General features: G+C 38.9%; 2 protein-coding genes across 4 annotated transcripts; both read left to right on the top strand.

Moving 5' to 3' along the window:
* The first annotated feature begins 54 nt into the window (after positions 1-54).
* LOC138623078 (GTP cyclohydrolase 1-like) lies at positions 55-1644 on the top strand. The gene is made up of 2 exons (XM_069702366.1): positions 55-1309; positions 1511-1644. The coding sequence occupies exons 1-2, from the start codon at positions 1048-1050 to the stop codon at positions 1588-1590; spliced, it is 342 nt and encodes a 113-aa protein (XP_069558467.1). The 5' UTR covers positions 55-1047; the 3' UTR covers positions 1591-1644.
* A 2881-nt stretch (positions 1645-4525) lies between these two features.
* On the top strand, positions 4526-17659 carry LOC138623080 (phosphatidylinositol 3-kinase regulatory subunit beta-like). 3 transcript variants are annotated; one of them, XM_069702370.1, is made up of 12 exons: positions 4526-5141; positions 7707-8431; positions 10598-10732; positions 11294-11399; positions 11594-11692; positions 13060-13240; positions 13566-13691; positions 13869-14011; positions 14617-14793; positions 15995-16063; positions 16594-16755; positions 16884-17659. In XM_069702370.1, the coding sequence occupies exons 2-12, from the start codon at positions 8179-8181 to the stop codon at positions 17071-17073; spliced, it is 1641 nt and encodes a 546-aa protein (XP_069558471.1). In that variant the 5' UTR covers positions 4526-5141; positions 7707-8178; the 3' UTR covers positions 17074-17659. The 3 variants fall into 3 exon arrangements, with proteins under 3 accessions (XP_069558471.1, XP_069558469.1, XP_069558472.1); XM_069702368.1 differs by having other exon boundaries at positions 4526-4662; XM_069702371.1 differs by lacking the exon at positions 10598-10732 and having other exon boundaries at positions 4526-4662.
* The last annotated feature ends 907 nt before the right edge of the window (positions 17660-18566 follow it).

Genomic DNA, 18566 nt, shown 5'->3' on the forward strand with positions numbered 1-18566 from the left:
GGATATTAGTGTTTTTCTGGAAGATTTAAAACATTTCTTAACTGGACAGCAAATAAAAGGAATTAATAGATTGTATTAACAAATTAATTAAAATATAATTTACAAAAAAGTAACTTTACTGTCCTAGCTGGACCTCATGTGCTTATCAAGTCCTTAATGAAATTCTTATGCAGATACAGGAGTTTGACATAAATACAAAATTACCTCAAACATGTCATTTTCTTTGTCACTTATTACTCAACATTCATTACTCAACATATACACTAATATATCATAACTGTTCCATTATTAATCGGCTATTCAGTTTTTAGGCGTATTGCTGCCACCTTCTGACTGGAGTAATGCATTACAACCAGGAGCCAGTAAAAACATGGGAAATAAGGAAGAACGATAGTCACAAATACTAATCGATATTTTATATTTTAACGACTATTGGAATATTGGAATATCACGTCTCATCCCCAATAAAGTACTGCGATAAAGGTCCACTACTTTTATGTTGGCGACATTTTCCGAAGCTTATTTTCTTTAAACTCTCCCTTTACTATTGTATCCAATAACAGAAGACTTTTACAGGTGGCTCTCCCCACACATAGGATAGCCAGGGTTATATTTTCAGAGCTTATTCTAAATCTCATTCAACTCCGTGTCACTGTCCCGTCTAATGTAAAGGCTACAGAAGAATGTTAGGAATTACATGGAGGTGGTAAATGTTCCACATACTAAAAACCAAAGCATGAGACTAAGTTTAACCTCACATCACAGCATCAGTCAAATGCTGCTCCATAACATTTGATGCATGAGGATTTTTGAACTGATTAGTTTGGTTAGATATCTTGTCTGTGTGGAAAGTTTAAGCGTGACCAGAGCATATATGTAATTTATAGGTCATTTTCTCCTGCATGGTGTGTCTTAAAGAGTCAGTGACGTTTAAGTTTCGGGGCCTCCATCGGGGTATAAAAAACGGGGGATGTCCTTTTTGAGACCGTTGGGTCTCTTTCGTTGTATCTGCAGTGTCTTTCAGTAAAAGTTGTGCTAAGATCCAGAATGAAGTATCACCACGCTTCAGAGATAAATAGTGTTGCTGGCGATTACCTGAATGTGCACATCGAGTCTAATGGTTTAGGCAGAAAAGACGAGTCAAGGGACGCTGCAGATGCGAGCAAGCTGTCCAGCATTGAGAAAGCCTACGCCACCATGCTGAGTGAGCTCGGAGAGGACGTGGACCGGGAGGGACTTCTACGCACACCTCTACGTGCAGCCAAAGCCATGCAGTTCCTCACCAACGGCTACAAGGAGACAACCCAAGGTGAGGAAAGATTTTTTTTCCTTCATCATATTGATGATAATAGTTCCAACTTGATTAAAATGTCAATACTTTCACATGTATAGATATTCAGTATTAGTTTTGAAAAAAATAACATGGTAAGCTCTCTTTTCAGATTTATGAACCTTTGAAAGGTTGTTTAAATTGAATTCTGCAAAATGCTAACATTTACTCTCCACACAGATATCCTGAACGATGCCATCTTTGATGAACCACAGAGAGATAGCGATTGTCAAGGACATCGATTTGTTCTCTCTCTGTGAACATCATCTGATGCCCTTCTTCGGCAAGGTAATTTAGCCCAATAATAAAGTTACTCAACGTTCTTAGCAAGTGACATTTACTCATATGTCACTTATGTACTCATATCACACACACACACACACACACACACACACACACACACACACACACACACACACACACACACACACACACACACACACACACACACACACACATTTCATTCAACGTAATTATTTTTAGGAATGTTAAGAGCTACAGCAGAAGGCTTCAAGGTAAAAGTAACTTGTATTTCACTTTTATTTGTCCCTTTGTGTTTTTATCTTTTCATGTTTCCTTCATTATATGTTAAGCGTCACTCTCTCTACAGTTCAGGAGCGTTTAACCAACAGATTGCTTTGGCTATCACTGAGGCGATGGATCCTGCTGGAGTGTCGGTGGTGATTGAGGCAGCGTGAGTATTGGCAATTTATCTCTTTTACTATGTCATGGATACTTTTATATTGCCAGGTACTCGGGTTTTTATTGCATCATTCACAATAATATTGGTGTAATTTTTAATAACGATAAAAACTAATTTGGGGTTAACGGCAATATTACGTCTTTTTGATGTCAAGGCAGCAGAAAGGAAATGGGGAAAATCGAACCACCCTGACGACCTGCTCACTTATCAATCTCTCCTCTCCTCTTTCTCTGCCTCAATTTCTGCAGCCAAAAGCTCTTTCTACCTAACCAGAATTCAATCCTCATTTTCCTATCCCAAAAAGCTCTTCTCCATCTTTTCCAACCTCCTCGACGCCCCCACCCCCCCTCCATCCTTCTACCAAGCCACTTTGTCAACTACTTTACTAAAAAGATAGATGACATACGCTCCTCATTTTCAAACCCAGCTTCTGTAACTACATTTCCATCAACTTCATCCCCTTCGCTTTCCTCTTTCACCCCCCTGTCTCCCAATCAAGTTCTCACCTTGGTAACCTCCGCCCGCCCAACCGCCTGCCCCCTTGACCTCATCCCATCTCATATTCTGTATCATCAGCTGTATTCACTACAGCTGTTGAAGACTGGCTCTGCATCTGAAAAAAAAAAAAAAAAAAAAAAAAAAAAAGACTAACAATAAGACTACCAATGGCAGAATCTGCTGTAAATGTAAGAAAAAAGATGTTTAATCTTTCTAAAAGTAAGTACTCTCTGCACATATAAGACTGGGGACATTTGCACTATTTATTGAAATCGTATGATAGAGAAGAATAGATCTGAATGAAATGAAAGGGAATTTAAATATATTGTGAGTTTAATAAGCTGGAATATAAATATATTTCTTTATCTACTCTATTACTTATTGCTGTTGGTGGTTATACAGTATGCATGAGGTTTTCATTTGTTACTGATTAATGTCTGAATAGTCACATAATACGATTTATTTTGCGTGCGTGTAATGCAAGTCATCCATACAAATGTATCAAAGTGAAGATACAGTAAAATCCCAACCATCCTGACCCTGTTACTGACAGGAAAGAACTCGTGTACATAATCTGCATTGCTCAACAAGCCTAACAGAGTAAACATCGTAAAGAATCAATAAACAAATTGATAGAGAACATGGGAATATCACTTCTGTTCTGCTGAATGATTTGGATGCACTGCTAAGCCCTGGCCTCAAAGCAGAGAAATAAATTCATGGAAAATCAGTTAATCAGAGGAATTAGTTATAAAGACCGTGTAAGACATCGTAACGATAACAGAGAAGATGATGTCTGAAAGGATATTAGTCGTGAAATATAGAACAAATGAAGGGGTATATAGTAAAATACCATACATTACTAGAAGATTAACCAGTATGATTTAAAAATGTATGCCTTTTTTTTTTTCTAACCAGTCACAGATTAATTTTTAATGCACGGACCTAGTTTGGCTATTTTCACGAGCTAAATATCACCTAAATTGCCAAACAATATTTTACATACAAACTATATGCTCCACAAATTGTCAGGAGAACCAAAGCACAGTAAAATGCCAACATGTTATCTATATGTAAAAAAAAAATCTGCAGAACAGATTAATCTGTTTTCTCCTTCTCTGATACTGTAACTGTACTGGCTGAGATATCATGGAGGGAGGTGGAGTGGAGAGGGGGGTTGGTCTCTGCTGTTTTGTCTACAATGTTGTAATTTTTTTTTTTTTTAACCAGTTACTTCCACACCACTTCTTCCATTATGCTGATCTGTGAAGTGGAACGTAACGCTGGCGGAGTTGAGAGGTCAGCGGCTCCTGCTGCCTAGATACATACAGTCTAATATTAGAACATTTCCTTGATTTGTTAGCAGCATCTCTGCTGACTGCTGAGCACATGGCAACAGGCCGTCCAATAGGATTTCAGGAGTCTGCTAAGCCCCTCACTCTGTATAGCAACAGTGGCATCCTTCCCTTATTTATTTATATAGGAGTTTTGTTTTTTTTCCCACCGACTCATTCTCATGCTTCTGTTCCCCCACTGTGCATCCACACTGTGCTCTCAAACTGTGAAAAGAGTTACGGTGCGACGAGTAGTGCTGCTTTTTTACTTTTGCCTTTACTTTACCTGCACAAGCTCTGAAAGCTACAAAGTATTTAGGTTTTTCATATTTAGATATATATTGGACTATATGGACTTTTTTTTTTTTTTTTTTTTTAAACTGCACCCCAAAAATCAGTGGAGTTGTTTTTTTTCCCTGTGCACGCCACGTAAAAGTACAAACAAATTGGAAAATATCTCAGAAAAGGCTTTTCAAGAGGACATAAGATGTATTAGTGAAGAGGAAAGGAAAAACCCAGAGGAATGGCAGCGTGGGAAAAGGCGGCACTCAGAGGGGACAGACAACAACCAAGTGGATTGGATCTTTAAAAAAATGGAGGACACGGGAGGAGAGGCTGTACGGGATAGGAGGAGGGAGGGGGTGGGGGTAGCGGGACACAGAATGGCGTGAGGACCAGGGCCGGTGGTTGGTTTGATCTGAGCCACGTGTGCGTCCAGCCACGTCTCTTCGCCGCTTCATGGATGTCGATGAAATGTTGGCTTCCCGTGCCGCTCGATTCCTCCTGTCTTGGGCCAGGTAGGTACGCACTATCCTGTACAGCTAAGTTTCCCGATAATGTTTCATTTTTTCAGGCTGTCCGGATGTTACATCAGAAGTTGCCATTTTGAAAGTTCTGTGCATGTTCAGCCTTCATATCTCTTCGTCATTCGAAGCTTAGGTACATGATGATGGGAAGCTTGAGAGCGTTGGGAAAATATGGCGTACATCGGCCGTCATGTTTCTGGTTTGGGATACCACACTGAGTGATGAGACTAAAAAAAACAAAAAACAAAAGCAAACCAATCTAAAAAAAAAAAAAACAGAGGACAGTCAGCGTCTACTCAGTACCTTCAGCATTATCCGACGGCTGTTGGATTGACGACTTTAATTGCCGTAGACTCTGTGAAAGTAGATGACATTTTCAGTAGAGCGTTGTTGCGTAATAATTTTCCTGACCCCAACTTCGCATCCTCACCAATGCTTTTCCTTGTGGAGCAACATGAACGAAGCAAACGGTATTTACATTATTTTGATTAGTTCACCATTAAAACATCCTTGTTTTTTGGGCGGCATTTTTTTCTGACTCAGCAACTTAAACGTCACAGTATATTGACACACAAAAAAAAAAAGGTTATTATTGACTCGTGTTGAAAAGTAACGCAGCTTTGTTGTCCCGAATGGATATGTAATGGAATTTATTTGCGGACACATAAAACTGACTAACATGATAATGTGACTTTGGTTGAAATCATGTTTGTCCCGCGTCATCTCAACGGGAACTCAACACTCTGTACCATGAACACCGACTGCGTACCATTGGAACTAAGATACGGACGCCATTTCAAACACTTTGATTTTCGACCTGTAACGTTGCATCGCACAGTGAATTTAGCGATTGCCAAACGTTTGTTTTGCTGAAAGAGAACGCATATTAGTAATCCAAAGAAATCACCAGCACAAATAAACCAGATCTGAATTAACATATAATCATAACATTTATATTTTAAAGCTTTTTGATACCTCCATTAACCTTCAATTGATGATAAAACGTTACTAGTTGTCCAGATTTAGAAACAGAAAAAGAAAATCATGTTAAGTTCAAGTTGAATGAGGATGATGCGACCTGTTTTTTTTTAAGATGCAGTTTAGAGGAACAGCTCCAATGATCTCTGCAGTGTCTGTTAAGACCTCCATTAGGATAGGGTCCGATAAATCATGTTTACAAACAAAAGAACTTTGATTTATATAAAGTTATGGAAATGGAATCTTTCTCTTGTACAGCCCGATATCCTCACCTAAAATCCCTACAATATGATGCCACATTGAGGAGAATATAGCAGACTAATAAACCGCTGAATAATCCCAGATGCTTGGGAGAGGAGGATTTAGCTTTAGCCCCTTTTATTCTTTACCATGTAATAGGTTTCATGATATAATACTGTATACTCATTATGTAAAAAAATTGTTCACCCGGACTTCCCAAATAGCAAAATCCTGTGAAATCCCAGAAACCCCAAAGGGCAATATTGTATGTGGTCTGACATTCAGGACTTTGCGTCATTTTAGTTTTAAGGGTGACACTCGAGGAGTAAAAATGTATATGTTTTGGGCCAATATATACTTGAAGTGTACATTTTTTAATATTGATTTTGAAAAGGAAAACAATTCTTGTGAAATAAATCCTTTTAGAAATGCAGATCTCCACGTCATCATCCACTGCATCCCACAATGATGTTGGTACATGTTTTTGATGAGGGGAAAAAATGCTTATTTGCTTTTACATGTTGCCAGTTATTCAGTGAGAGCAGATCCTGTCTGTAACAAATTGTCCTTTCTATTTTTTTTCACTACTTTATTGGACTTTCTTTACAATGATTTTACTTGGGGCTGGGAATTTCTCATCAATTGCACCAAAAACATACAAAATGGCCTGTGAATGTCTCTTTATTATTACCTCAGTCTGAATTCTACAGTCTACAGCTTGGTCTATATTTACTCTGCTCCTCCTGATCTGACCATCTCAGTAAGCAGTATGAGTGGGTGACACTGATAAAGTGTTTGATCTTCGTATATATAATTTGATATTGCAGTTAGGGCTGTAACTAGCGACTATTTTAATCTTCGATCCACCTACCGATTTTTCTCTCGATTAATAAATTACATGTTTGGTCCGTAAGATGTCCGAAAATTCTGTAAAACAGGCACCGAAATATACCCCCAGCCCAAAGTGACGTCTTGATTTGCCCGACCATCATCAAAAAACCCAAAATTTTAACATTTAAAAAGCTGTAATCAGAGAGGTTGCCGCATATTTTGCATGTTAAATAATTCATCAATAATCAACTGTAAATTGTGATTATTTTTTTTCTGGCAAATCAGCTGAAAGACTGATTTTGGAAAATTGAACCAGAGAGAAATTGCTGTCATTGTTTAACCAAGTGAATTAAATACTTGAGGATTTGAAAGACTACACAAATCGAATGGTGTTGTAAAGCATTCCTCCTTTTTTTTTTTTAATCTGCACCATTGTTTGGAGTTCAAACATCTCTGCAGCAAACACTCGCAGTAACAATTCTCTGTACTTCTGCTTTAACTGCCTTCTGCCACAAATTGTGCTGTCTGTTTATGAGACCTGTGCGACAGTTGACATAACACAAAGGAGCAGGGCTAAATATAGCTCAGTATAGCCGATACCGATTCATTGGAAAATGCCTTGATCAGCCCTGATACCGATCTTTGAATTTTTTTCATTCCAACAAAAAGTTATGGAACATTTCAGTGCCAATAAAAATGTCAGTAACGGCAGTGATTAGAGATGAGGTTCGACAGCCTTTTATTATGTCTGAAATGAATCCAGCTTCATAACCACTTATAATATCTGAATCCCTTATCAAACGTTTTGGGCAGCGAGTCTGGAGCATGGAGGGCCAATGGATAAGATTTGAACTGTACAAAGTAGAAAATTGTAATTTAGTAAAGGGGATTAAGTTGTTAAGAGTATTGAACCATTATTTGGCCAGATGTTTGCAGCCCTTTTTTTTTTGTTGATCTCTGGACTATTTGTGCCTTTTCTGGTTTAGGTTTCCTGATATGAGGTGATGCATGGGTCCTTGAAGAAGGAATCAGGCAGCCCATCACTCTCCAGTGGGTTTACAGCTTAACAGCTAGATTCAAAGCGTATATGAACCAGGCACTCGGTTGTTCTGGGTAGCTCCCAGGTATGAATCCCTTTAAGCAAATGACTGTGAAGTAGAACAGTGCTGGAATATAGAAAACTCCCCTGTCTATAAGAAAGCGAAGACACAGGATATACGTGCAGTGCCATTGCTCTGCTGTATGATGAATTTAAAATGGCGGTTCAGGCCGAAGAACACGCTCTACCTCCACAACACTGGGCAGCCATGAACTCCGCACTGCCCCCCTCTCTATCCTTGGCCATGAGTGTAACTGTAAGCTGATAGTATGAGATCAACTGCACCGTGGAACCTGACATTGTGCTGCTTCACATCCTCAATAAAAACCTAGCTGGACTATACAGTCAATGTTGTGAAAATGGCAGCTGAGCGTTTCCAGCTCTGGACAGAGGACAGCGAGCTCCAGCCGGCTGATTTCCCAACGTCATCCCTAGCATCCCTCCATCTCAGGGACGAGGCTGCGGTCGTCAATGAGAACACCAACCATATGGGAGATAATCTTGAGCCCCACCCTGTATTTCCCGTGATGATGTCATCACTTCTTGACCAAGCACGACAGCAGGCAGATATAACCACGACTAGTAGGCCTGAGCGTCCACCAGCAGATCAAGGTAAGACTAGAAGTGCTAACATTTTTAATGCTCAATAAAGGGATACATTTAATATAAACTGTGATGCATTTTTAGCAATTATACAAACAGATAAGAGAATGAAGAAAACAAATGCCACAACAAAGGTGCAGGCTTTGCTAAGGTGTCTTTTGCTTTTTTGTGCAAAAAACCAAACCACTCCAGCATTTTATCTGCTGTTAGAAAGCCTTTCTGTCTGTGAGGACAGTCAAGTAAAATCAGGAGATGTTCAGGAAAATAGGTTTAAAAGATGTTAAGGTCAACCTGATTTCCTCAGGCAGGTATTTCTAGAGCTTTGGGCCCTCGCCTGTAAGTTCTGTCTCTTTAAGCCAGGAATCTGAAACGGATAGAAAGACCTCTTTCCAGTGATCTTAAACTACATACAGGGTCCCATGGTACTAAGGGTTCAGAATTAGCAGGCAGACCGGCTGTGAAGAGCCTTAATAGGAAACAAAGATATCTGAACATTAATTCTCAAATATAATTATAGTCAGTGAAAGGAGGCCTTAACAGATATTTCAATAGACCGCACAAGTTTTGAGGTATGCTGTTGAAAAGTTAAACTACACTTAAACCAAATGTCAAGATTCCTTTGCAACAGGTGTATTTTGTTCCTATAAGGAACCAGCAGGTGGCAGAAGTTGTCTAACATTTGCAAGCCAGTGACAAGGATGTCTTTTTTTGCTTGAGTAGAGGTGAAGAAATGATTTGATATCCAGGTTTAACATCATATAAGCAGTTGTTCAGGACAGTTAGCGTGCCAGGGTCAGTGAGACTAAGAAGCTCTACAAGATATCAGACACAGGGCCTCAGTCTGTTTACCAATGCTGAGATAATGTCAGAAACTGTATGCTAAGGTCTGTTAAAACAACAAGAGAGCACAAACCAAAAAAACCTGGATGGACATGAAACAATACATTAGATTAGAACTCAATTAATAAATTCACTTCAATTTCTGATTTTCGCTTAGTTTTGAATACATTTAGCTTTTAGTCTGACTGGCACCTCTTGAAGGCACTTGGTGAAAACATGGTAAAACCTTTATGACTACTGCTGCTACAATTACCTTGGAGACTTCCATGCTGCTGTGTAGAGAAACAACTTAAGATAAACAAACTTTCAATCAATCAAGGAGTCTGCAACACCCGATACAATTTCCCGGAGCCCAAGCTGACATCGCCAAACTGAAATTGTTTTGTATGATCAACAGTCCAAAAGTCAAACATATTCAGTTTACAGCAACAGATCCTCATAAGTGAAATAGAACTAGTCAATGTTCGTCATTTTTGTTTGAAAAATTATCCAATTTAATCGCTGATCTAGTTTCTGTGAAGTAATTCGTGAATTAAATGTTTGTTTCAGCTGTAGAGAACAAGAAACATCGATTCAGGGTTTATTACATGCAGAGCTTCTATTGGGTTTTATAGCAGGCAAGTTTTGACAGAGCATCACTGTTTGTAGGCTCTGGGTTAATGAGTTCACGCCCTTTCTAATTTTACAACAGCATAAGTATGATTCCTCCAACAGCGATCTGCAGCAGCGATTTCAAGCATCTCCAGGCATGCCATCACAAGTGCTGAAGGCAAGATTTATATCAACTGCTAACAACACAGCTCACTACACAAATGTACCAGCACGTGTGCCTGTTTACATACTGGTAAACACAAACAATTCACACATAAACCTAATGAATTCAGGAAATATCTGACGTATAAGTTCTCACCTTTCCCTGCTTCCCTAATGTCACATTAACATAAAGAGGGTCAATAAACACAAACAGACACAGTGGCACATCAGGTCCAGTCCTTCAGGCCGACATGGCATCTCGCTGCAGACAGCTGTTGTTTGTTAGGCGAGGCAAGGCGAGGTCGAGCACTAAGCAGCACTGGGTCTAGCCGAGTGTGCCTGAGCGTTGAGGAGTGCCAGTTCTGGTATTTTAGGCAGTCAGACAGTGTCACCTGTCAGCAGACTAGTCTGGACAGGGTCTCCCACATGGTGCAAGACTAAGCAACACAAACGATATCTCCCTCTTGAGTCTTGTCAGGAGCAGTGTGCGCAGGACAGCCACAAAGTGCAGATCGTCACACACAGACTTGCCTGACCTGACATCGGGGGTGACACTGGGTTGTTGTACGGTCGATGTTTCAGAGTTCTTGGAGACTGAGATGGGTCAAAACGACAGTGAGGCGCAGTCTCATAAACTGACAGCGTTCCTGCAGGACCTTTCCTCCCATGTTGATGATGTGTTCCCTGCACTTAAAACCAACATCACTCAGGAAGGAGGTATGCGCCAACATCTCTTTGCCTTGTTTGCAACAGAACCTTTGATGCATATCAGTTCTATTCTGAAGATCTGCTATAGAAAATGATTGTAAATGTTGTCTGTTTAAAAATGAAATACCAATAATCCTTTGGCTTTCTGGCTCATTTACGTCATTTCCTTCACAGTTTGCAATTTTAGAAAATCTAAACCATATAAATTAACTGCTTTGATGGATTTTTATGTGTCGATGTTTAAATATCTTCCAATTAGTGTAAGTTTGACGATAATAAGAGAAGAGCTATAATAATGTGTGAAAAAAAAAAGGATGAATGATGGTGACTAATGGATTATATTGCTCTGCTGAAATACTTATACTGAACAAAAATTAATACGAGTAAAAGATTTGTTCATTACAAAAACAATGAGTCCAGAGCAATGCAACATAAAAGTCCCATTAAATTAAAAAAAAACCCAAACGTATGAGAAACAATTAAAAAAAAAATTTAAACCTTCGTAATTTCTTTTTTTTGTGTCTTTTTTTTTTTTTCGGTGACCTAAAATATTATTGTCTTTGTTGTCAGAACTTCAACCAGAAAACAATACAACCAAAGCTATGGCAGCGTGTGACTGCAGCGCTGATGATCACCAGCTGTCCGAAGCAGAGTGGTACTGGGGCAACATCTCGAGGTATTGAATGCTCAAACCGCCTGCTAATATCATACATAACAACAATGTTATTTCTTTCATGCAAATTTCTTTCAAATTTTCTCATACACTAAGAGCCATTCAAATTTGTACACAATATGAGTTTTTGTTGCTTTTGCACCTGTATTTTGTTTATGAGCTGTATTCAGACCTTTACGTCCTTTTGTATTGTCCAGAGAGGAAGTTAATGAAATGATGAGAAACACTCCTGATGGAACATTCCTGATCCGAGATGCTTCCACTGGGATTAAGAAGGAATACACCCTGACACTAAGGTGACTACTTTTCTGGTCTTATGAGTTGTGGACACAACTGCTTCAAAAACTGAATTTCTCCATCAGGACTTTTTGACAAGTGCACATACAGTGTATACAACTAGTTAAGGGTATCATAAGACTATGTATGCAGTTTTTAGTCTCTGAGTTGGTAATATTGTAATTATCAGTAGTAAATGCTACATTTGCAAATCAAATACATCTTTAATCATCGGTCAGTTATTATTTCCTGCGTTCAAAGTCCAAATTTAGTTTAACTGCTTTTTAAGTGTAACTTTATACATTTTGTGGTTTCTGTCTAATTTTAGTTGAATCAGGTCAGACTAGGTTTCAGATATAAAGCTTTGTTGATTAGCGTTTGGCGCAGACTCCATGCGGTCAGCAACATAACACCCTGTCTACACAAGATGTGTTTCACTCATGTTTTTCCAGTCATCCATCTCACATTTGTCTGAAGGAACAGACGCACTCCAACTTAAATCGATACTGTCTAGACTGTCTTTCTTACCTCTTACATTTGGCTTTTGCTTTGTATAACTGTGACCCAGAGCTCTTTATAGTCTTTGAGATTCTTCCAATTTACAGGTGTTAAGTCCATAAACTGCATATTGTGCTGTGAAAGTTAAAAAAAACCCTCTCCTCTCTGAAAGTGCAGACGCACTGTGGCTAGACAGATCCAGCATAGGCAGGGCAACTGACTTTTCCCTTTTAATTGGTGTCACTCTAAAAACACAGTAGTGAGGGGAAAATGTATATTCTTGTTCTATACTACAGACAATTAAAATGTTCAGAGACCGCTCCTGTTGCGCATCAGTCAATAGCGCGAGTCTGGGGTGGCGCACCATGTATTCTTCCCACAGGGTCAGACTGTCAAAACTGAGTTCTACTGAGGGTAAACAGTTTGTACAAACAACCTGAGCTGTGGCACTTTGGTTCTTCAACATGACTACACACCCTCACACAGCAAGTTGAAAACATGCAAGTTTCTTGACAATCATACCTCCCCACAAATCTTACTCACCGGATTCAGCTCCCTGCAACTTCTTTCTTTACTCCAAAAATGTTGACACAAAATTAGAAGTGCGCTCTCTGCTTAAGTTTTAGGTCCATGCACACATAAAATCAGCAGTGCATACATGCCAGTGGTCACAAAAAGATTGTGTAACTCAGCTGCTGATACTTGTCAAGTAATGTAACTTGGAATATTTTCTCGTGAGGGCTGAAGCTTCCCCCTGCTCTGTGGAAATCACACTACTGCACTTAGTTGGTACGCAACAAGGATAATATCTGAATTCTTTGACTGCTCATTGTATGTTTTACATATTTGTGGCAGCTATTTTGCAACAGTTGTTCTTTGACTTTTGCAGAAAAGATGGCTACAACCGCCTAATAAAAATCTTCCATAATGGTGGAAAGTATGGCTTTTCTGAGCCACTGGCCTTTCCCTCTGTGGTGGACCTGATCCAATATTACCAGAAGAAGTCATTGGCCCAGTACAACTTGAAACTGGATACGAGGTTACTCTACCCAATATCCAGGTACCAGCAGGTAGGTTTATAGGGACTTAGAACAGTGAATGTGTGCTGTTACATTACAAAAACAAAACATTTTGCACTCCTTACATGTTTAATTATAGTATAAATAACTTGTAGAGGTTTAATTGTTATTGGTGCTGTTTTTCTTGAAATTCTGATTACCTATTTGTGGTTTTGCTTAGTTCAGAACTAGTAGATAACAAAAAAGGAAGCAATTCAATGTTAATATGGTAGTACCAGACCTTCTGTAATGTTAGTTTATATTCAACTAAATGTAACACAGGAAATTTTTAAAGTGGACTTGGTTCTAAATATCTTCTATATTATTGTCTGCATAGCATCAGGTTGTGATGGAAGTTGACATTGATGCAGCCGTAGAACAGCTAAGGATATTTCAGGATCAATACAAAGAGAAGAGCAAAGAGTACGACCGTCTGTTTGAGGAGCTGAACCTAACCTCCCAGGTACAACAGCATCCTCATCACTGAGACTCCTATTTGCCAAGTAAATCTGTGGTTTTCTTTGCTAAAAGCAACATCTTTGCACTAAAATGTTTTAGTCCTGACAGCTTTACCACAAAAAAAGCTTTGACTGTAAGGCCTGGAATATTAAAGAAAAGATTTGTTTCCTCTCCTTCACAGGAACTGCAGAGCAAGCGGACGGCCATTGAGGCTTTCAGCGAAATCATTCGGATCTTTGAGGAGGAATGTGAAACCCAGGAACGCTACAGCAAGGAATACATCGACATGTTCCTCACGTTAGATAGCAGTACAGAGACCGACAAGTATGTTTCCAAGTACACACCTCTTATCTTGTCACGTTTTCATTCATTCCATTTTATTTATTTTTTTGAAGTAAAAAAAAGGAATGCTTGATAATGTAATGGGTACATTTTATATCAGCCCGAAATGAACATTTTCTACTGATATGACAGACCGATAAATTGATGCTTTAATTATGCCTAAATACTCTATGCTTGACTAAATGCTCAATGCCATGTCCTCAGCACAAGGGTGTATGAGAGATCATGTGCATGTGCAACATGAGATTATCAAGTGTCTTGCGATGAGCATGAAAGAGTGCAACTATATACCTGTAAAAGTTATTAATTGCAATGAGTGTCTCAAAGATAGCATCATCCAGGCCTGTTAGATCAGTTTTGTTTCAAAGAAAATATCACGTAAAAATAAAGATGGAGTGTTTTTCATAACCTAAATTGAAGTAGTTGAATGTGTACATATGTTAATTCCTGTACAGGAATCATATCAAATTTCCACCAAAAAAAAAATCCAATATCATGCATCCCTACAAAAAAGTTTAAATAATTAATACTCATTCAGGCCATTCTCATCCAGCATGCTCACACTGACGTTATTTCTTCAACTACAGGATTCAAAGCAATTCAGATGAACTGCAGTCAAGGGTGGAAGAGATCCACAACAGCAAGAAGAAGTTGGAGGAAGAGCTGAGGAAGAAGGTGCTGGCTCATGTGGAGGTCGACAGGAAAATTAACAGTTTAAAGCCCGACCTTGTGCAGCTCCGGAAAATCAGAGATCAATACCTGCTGTAAGTTTAACCCGACAGCATCCAATGATCTTGTTTGTGTACTAGCAGAAAAATGTTTTTTGAACTGTGGTTGAATTTTTTTAATCCCAAAGTATTCTCTTCTGTGCATATTATACATGAATCAAGTAAACAAAAAGTACTAAAAGCCAAGTGGATGTAACCACTTACATCACCCACTGGGTGATATGGATCAAGCAAAAAACCAATAGCTTTTTAGTCAAATTATGTTTGAAATTTTAGATTTTACTGTATATAGGTAGTTACGGATATATATTTATTGTTCAATATAGGTCGTTATTTGCTGCACAGATTATATTTTTTATCATGTTTAAGAAAAGTGTATTTACCTATATCTTGAGATACCTCATATGTTGTCTAGAAAGACATTTACCTTCTCTTTACTGTACACAAATGCATTATACGGTAGGCTATGTACTTGGATAATATAGAAACCTTACGCAGGGCGTGCTTGGTGAGCACTGAAAATCTATTTTCGCACATACATGTGCTTCATCTCCACTACAGCGCCATCATAGTGCAAATCAAATTTGTAACATGACTCTAAGATCCACCAGATCTGAGATCTGACTGATAAAATTTTGAATTCAAAAACTGTCCATCACATACCAATGACACAGCTGAGTTATAAACATAGAAAACACAATCAGCTGTTCTCCTCCAGGCTGCCACAGCTGCGGATCTCTCTGGTACGGCTTTATTAAATGCCTGTTGGGAGGACTGTGTGATTCTAGCTGATTCTTGCCCTTTTTGGTCCTCAGTAAATTCAAACAAGCAGATCTGGTCTATTCAGGTTTTGATTGGTTGTGAGTGACGAGATTAAATGCTCGGCCTCATTTCTTCACATAAACAACTACAGTTACTTTACAGCATATAAGACAAAACTCATGGTCTGACAGAGTTGATGATTTTATTGTTACCCATGGAAAACATCTACCTTCTTTGGAAAATACATTTGCCACCGCTGTATATTCAAAACATGGTAACTGCCATAGAAATGAATGCCTTTTTCTCCAACTTTTTTATATTGCATTCTGTACAATCTCACATTTTGTCACCTATTTATAGTAAACAGAAGAACTTCAAGAATAACAAAGTTGAAGTTGAAGTTGAATACATTAAAACAAGTCCTGCTAATAATCCACTTTTTGCAGCCTTCTAACTGTGTTCTTCCACATTTCAGCTGGCTCACCCAGCAAGGCACGAGGCAGAGCCAGATCAATGACTGGCTGGGTATCAGGACTGAAGAAGAGTAAGCATTTTTCTCTTGTCCTAGTCAACTAAACTGATGGATTTGTCATCAAACAGAAAAGTGCAGAATTTATATAAATTGCTTTTGTTTCTTGTATTCAATCTTAGGTATTTCATATACTCTGCCACTTTCTAAACCCTGAAACATGCATTCACTGGGTGTGCTGCTCTTGTCAACATACACTGGAACAAGTGCATCTGTGCTATGTACAGCAGTGTGGGATGGAAAATACAAGAACAGTCAAATGTTGTGTTATGTCAAAGGATTGTAAAATGTCATTAATACTTTAAACATAAGCTGCATTTGTTTGCAAATTGTGCCAGCAAGGCTACTTATAAAGTACATTCAAGAAGTAGTCAAAGCCCTTCCTTTCTTTTTACATTTGGCTATGTTCCATTTTTATGCTAAATGTGTTTAAATAAATGTTTCCCACAGTCTACATCCCTAATGACAAAGCACTCTATACTCTATACTTCAAATATTTCTCTTCTATCTAAACTAACAACTTCCCCAATCCTTCCACCACCCAGCCCATACACCCTTGCAGATGACACCCACCAAGAGGAGAGGAGCTGGTATGTCGGTGGTATGAGACGAAAAGAGGCGGAGGAGCTACTGAAAGGGAAGCGGGACGGAACCTTCTTAATCAGAGACAGTCAGACTCAGAGAGGCTCCTTTGCCTGCTCTGTTGTGTGAGTACTTCCACATTGGTATACTTTAAGTATTTAAACGTATAGTTTACAATATTTTACTCTAATGTAAATAAATGCCTGACCCCTCTGCTGTAATTTGGGATTTCTAACATCATTATTTCATGCAGCGTGGACGGGGACGTGAAACACTGTGTGATCTATAGGACAGAAACGGGATACGGCTTTGCTGAACCCTACAACTTGTATTCATCGCTGAGAGAGCTCGTCCTCCATTATCGACACACGTCCCTGATCCAACACAACCAGCAGCTGAATGTAACCCTGGCCTGGCCCGCTCTCAGCCAGCAGCCCAGCTGAGACACACCAGCACACCACCCAGATGGCGCTTTCCCAAAGCTTCACAGAATTCACACTGAGGACACACCCAAATGGACACTGTTACCAGGCTCAAACAGAGCACCGGTTAGTGTTGTCACCATACAAAAAAATTTTCAATCACAAGCTTCAGTGTTAAAATTTTAATTAACTAATAATCCAAAAATGCTATGATGTCACAGCAAACAAAAACATCACTGACCAACAATCACACTTATATCCACAGTATCAGCTGGTCAGCTAATTCAAACAGGCATCCGGTTTGAGATTCTGGGGCTTGTTTCACGCTGTTGTATCTGACGCAGCGCTGACCAATGCAATCAGCAGTATATTAGTCTGCTGACACAAGTCAACACTCAGCAAGTTTCCCAAAACATGTTTTGAAACGACCTTTCAGAATACAAAATACAAACTTTTTATAACAAGAGCTATCAGAGCAGAGAGATATAATATGGCTATCTGTTTTTCTTGCATAAGAAGACAATATATTTTTCTGGTGGAGCAATGTTAATTAAATGTATCCACTATTCCAGCCAAATGTTCTAGCACAAATCTTTCTACTTTTTCCCATAAAGTCTAGCACCAGAAATCATCATTAAGAATCTAAAAAAGTAAAAGGCTTCCAAGTCTTTGTCTCTAGATTTGGCCACTCTCGATCAATACTGTACCTCATGGTGTAAATTTTCTACAATATTTCTGTCCAACAAAGTCAACAAAAAGGAGTTCACGTCCCTCGCAGCCTCATTCACTTTTTAAGCTTTGAAAATAATAATTTGTTCCATACTTCCGTGATATGCATGTTCCATTTAATCAAATCCACTCAATGCAGCATCTTGTTAAAGATGCTTCTGGGAAACTGAGCTCAGGATGGAACTCTACACTACCCCGCACATGTGCATTATGGGTATTGTAGATATCGAGGAGACACATAAGCACTTTATCCAAAGCAAGACACCTGAATACACAGGCAAGGGTTGGGTTCCTTTAGCTGGTTCCATTTTGAATCCTGTCCCTGGTTGGCGGAATACCTCGCTTTAGCTCTGATACTAACACAGCTCTTATAAAGCATTTTATCTCTCCTTGTTACGGTTCGCTAGCAAAGCTCAATGTTAAAAAACAAACAAGTATAACATGAACATCTTGTGGTATTCAGGTGGCATTCACAATTTAGTAGCAACTAATAAAAGCTGTAATATTTCTGGATCATTGCCTAATAACAGGAGTGCACAGATCTAAAGTGACATTTTAGGTGACGATTACGCAAACGTTTTGTCACTTCCAAATGACGAAAGCTAAATTGAATGGCATTCAATTAGAGATTTGATAAAAGCGCTATTGAACCTCAACCCGACACAGACACAGCGAACAGAGCTAAAAAAAAAAAAATTAAAAAAAAAATGTGAGTATGCATGCTACCACTGATCTCGCATATTGATGTTGTTGGTTGGAAAGATTATATTTTGGTGATTAGAAAT

This window comes from Brachyistius frenatus, unplaced genomic scaffold (assembly GCF_029030835.1).
Source record: "Brachyistius frenatus isolate BFR_SWC_R1_liver_20210118 unplaced genomic scaffold, ASM2903083v1 Contig_41, whole genome shotgun sequence".
NCBI lineage: Eukaryota > Metazoa > Chordata > Actinopteri > Embiotocidae > Brachyistius > Brachyistius frenatus.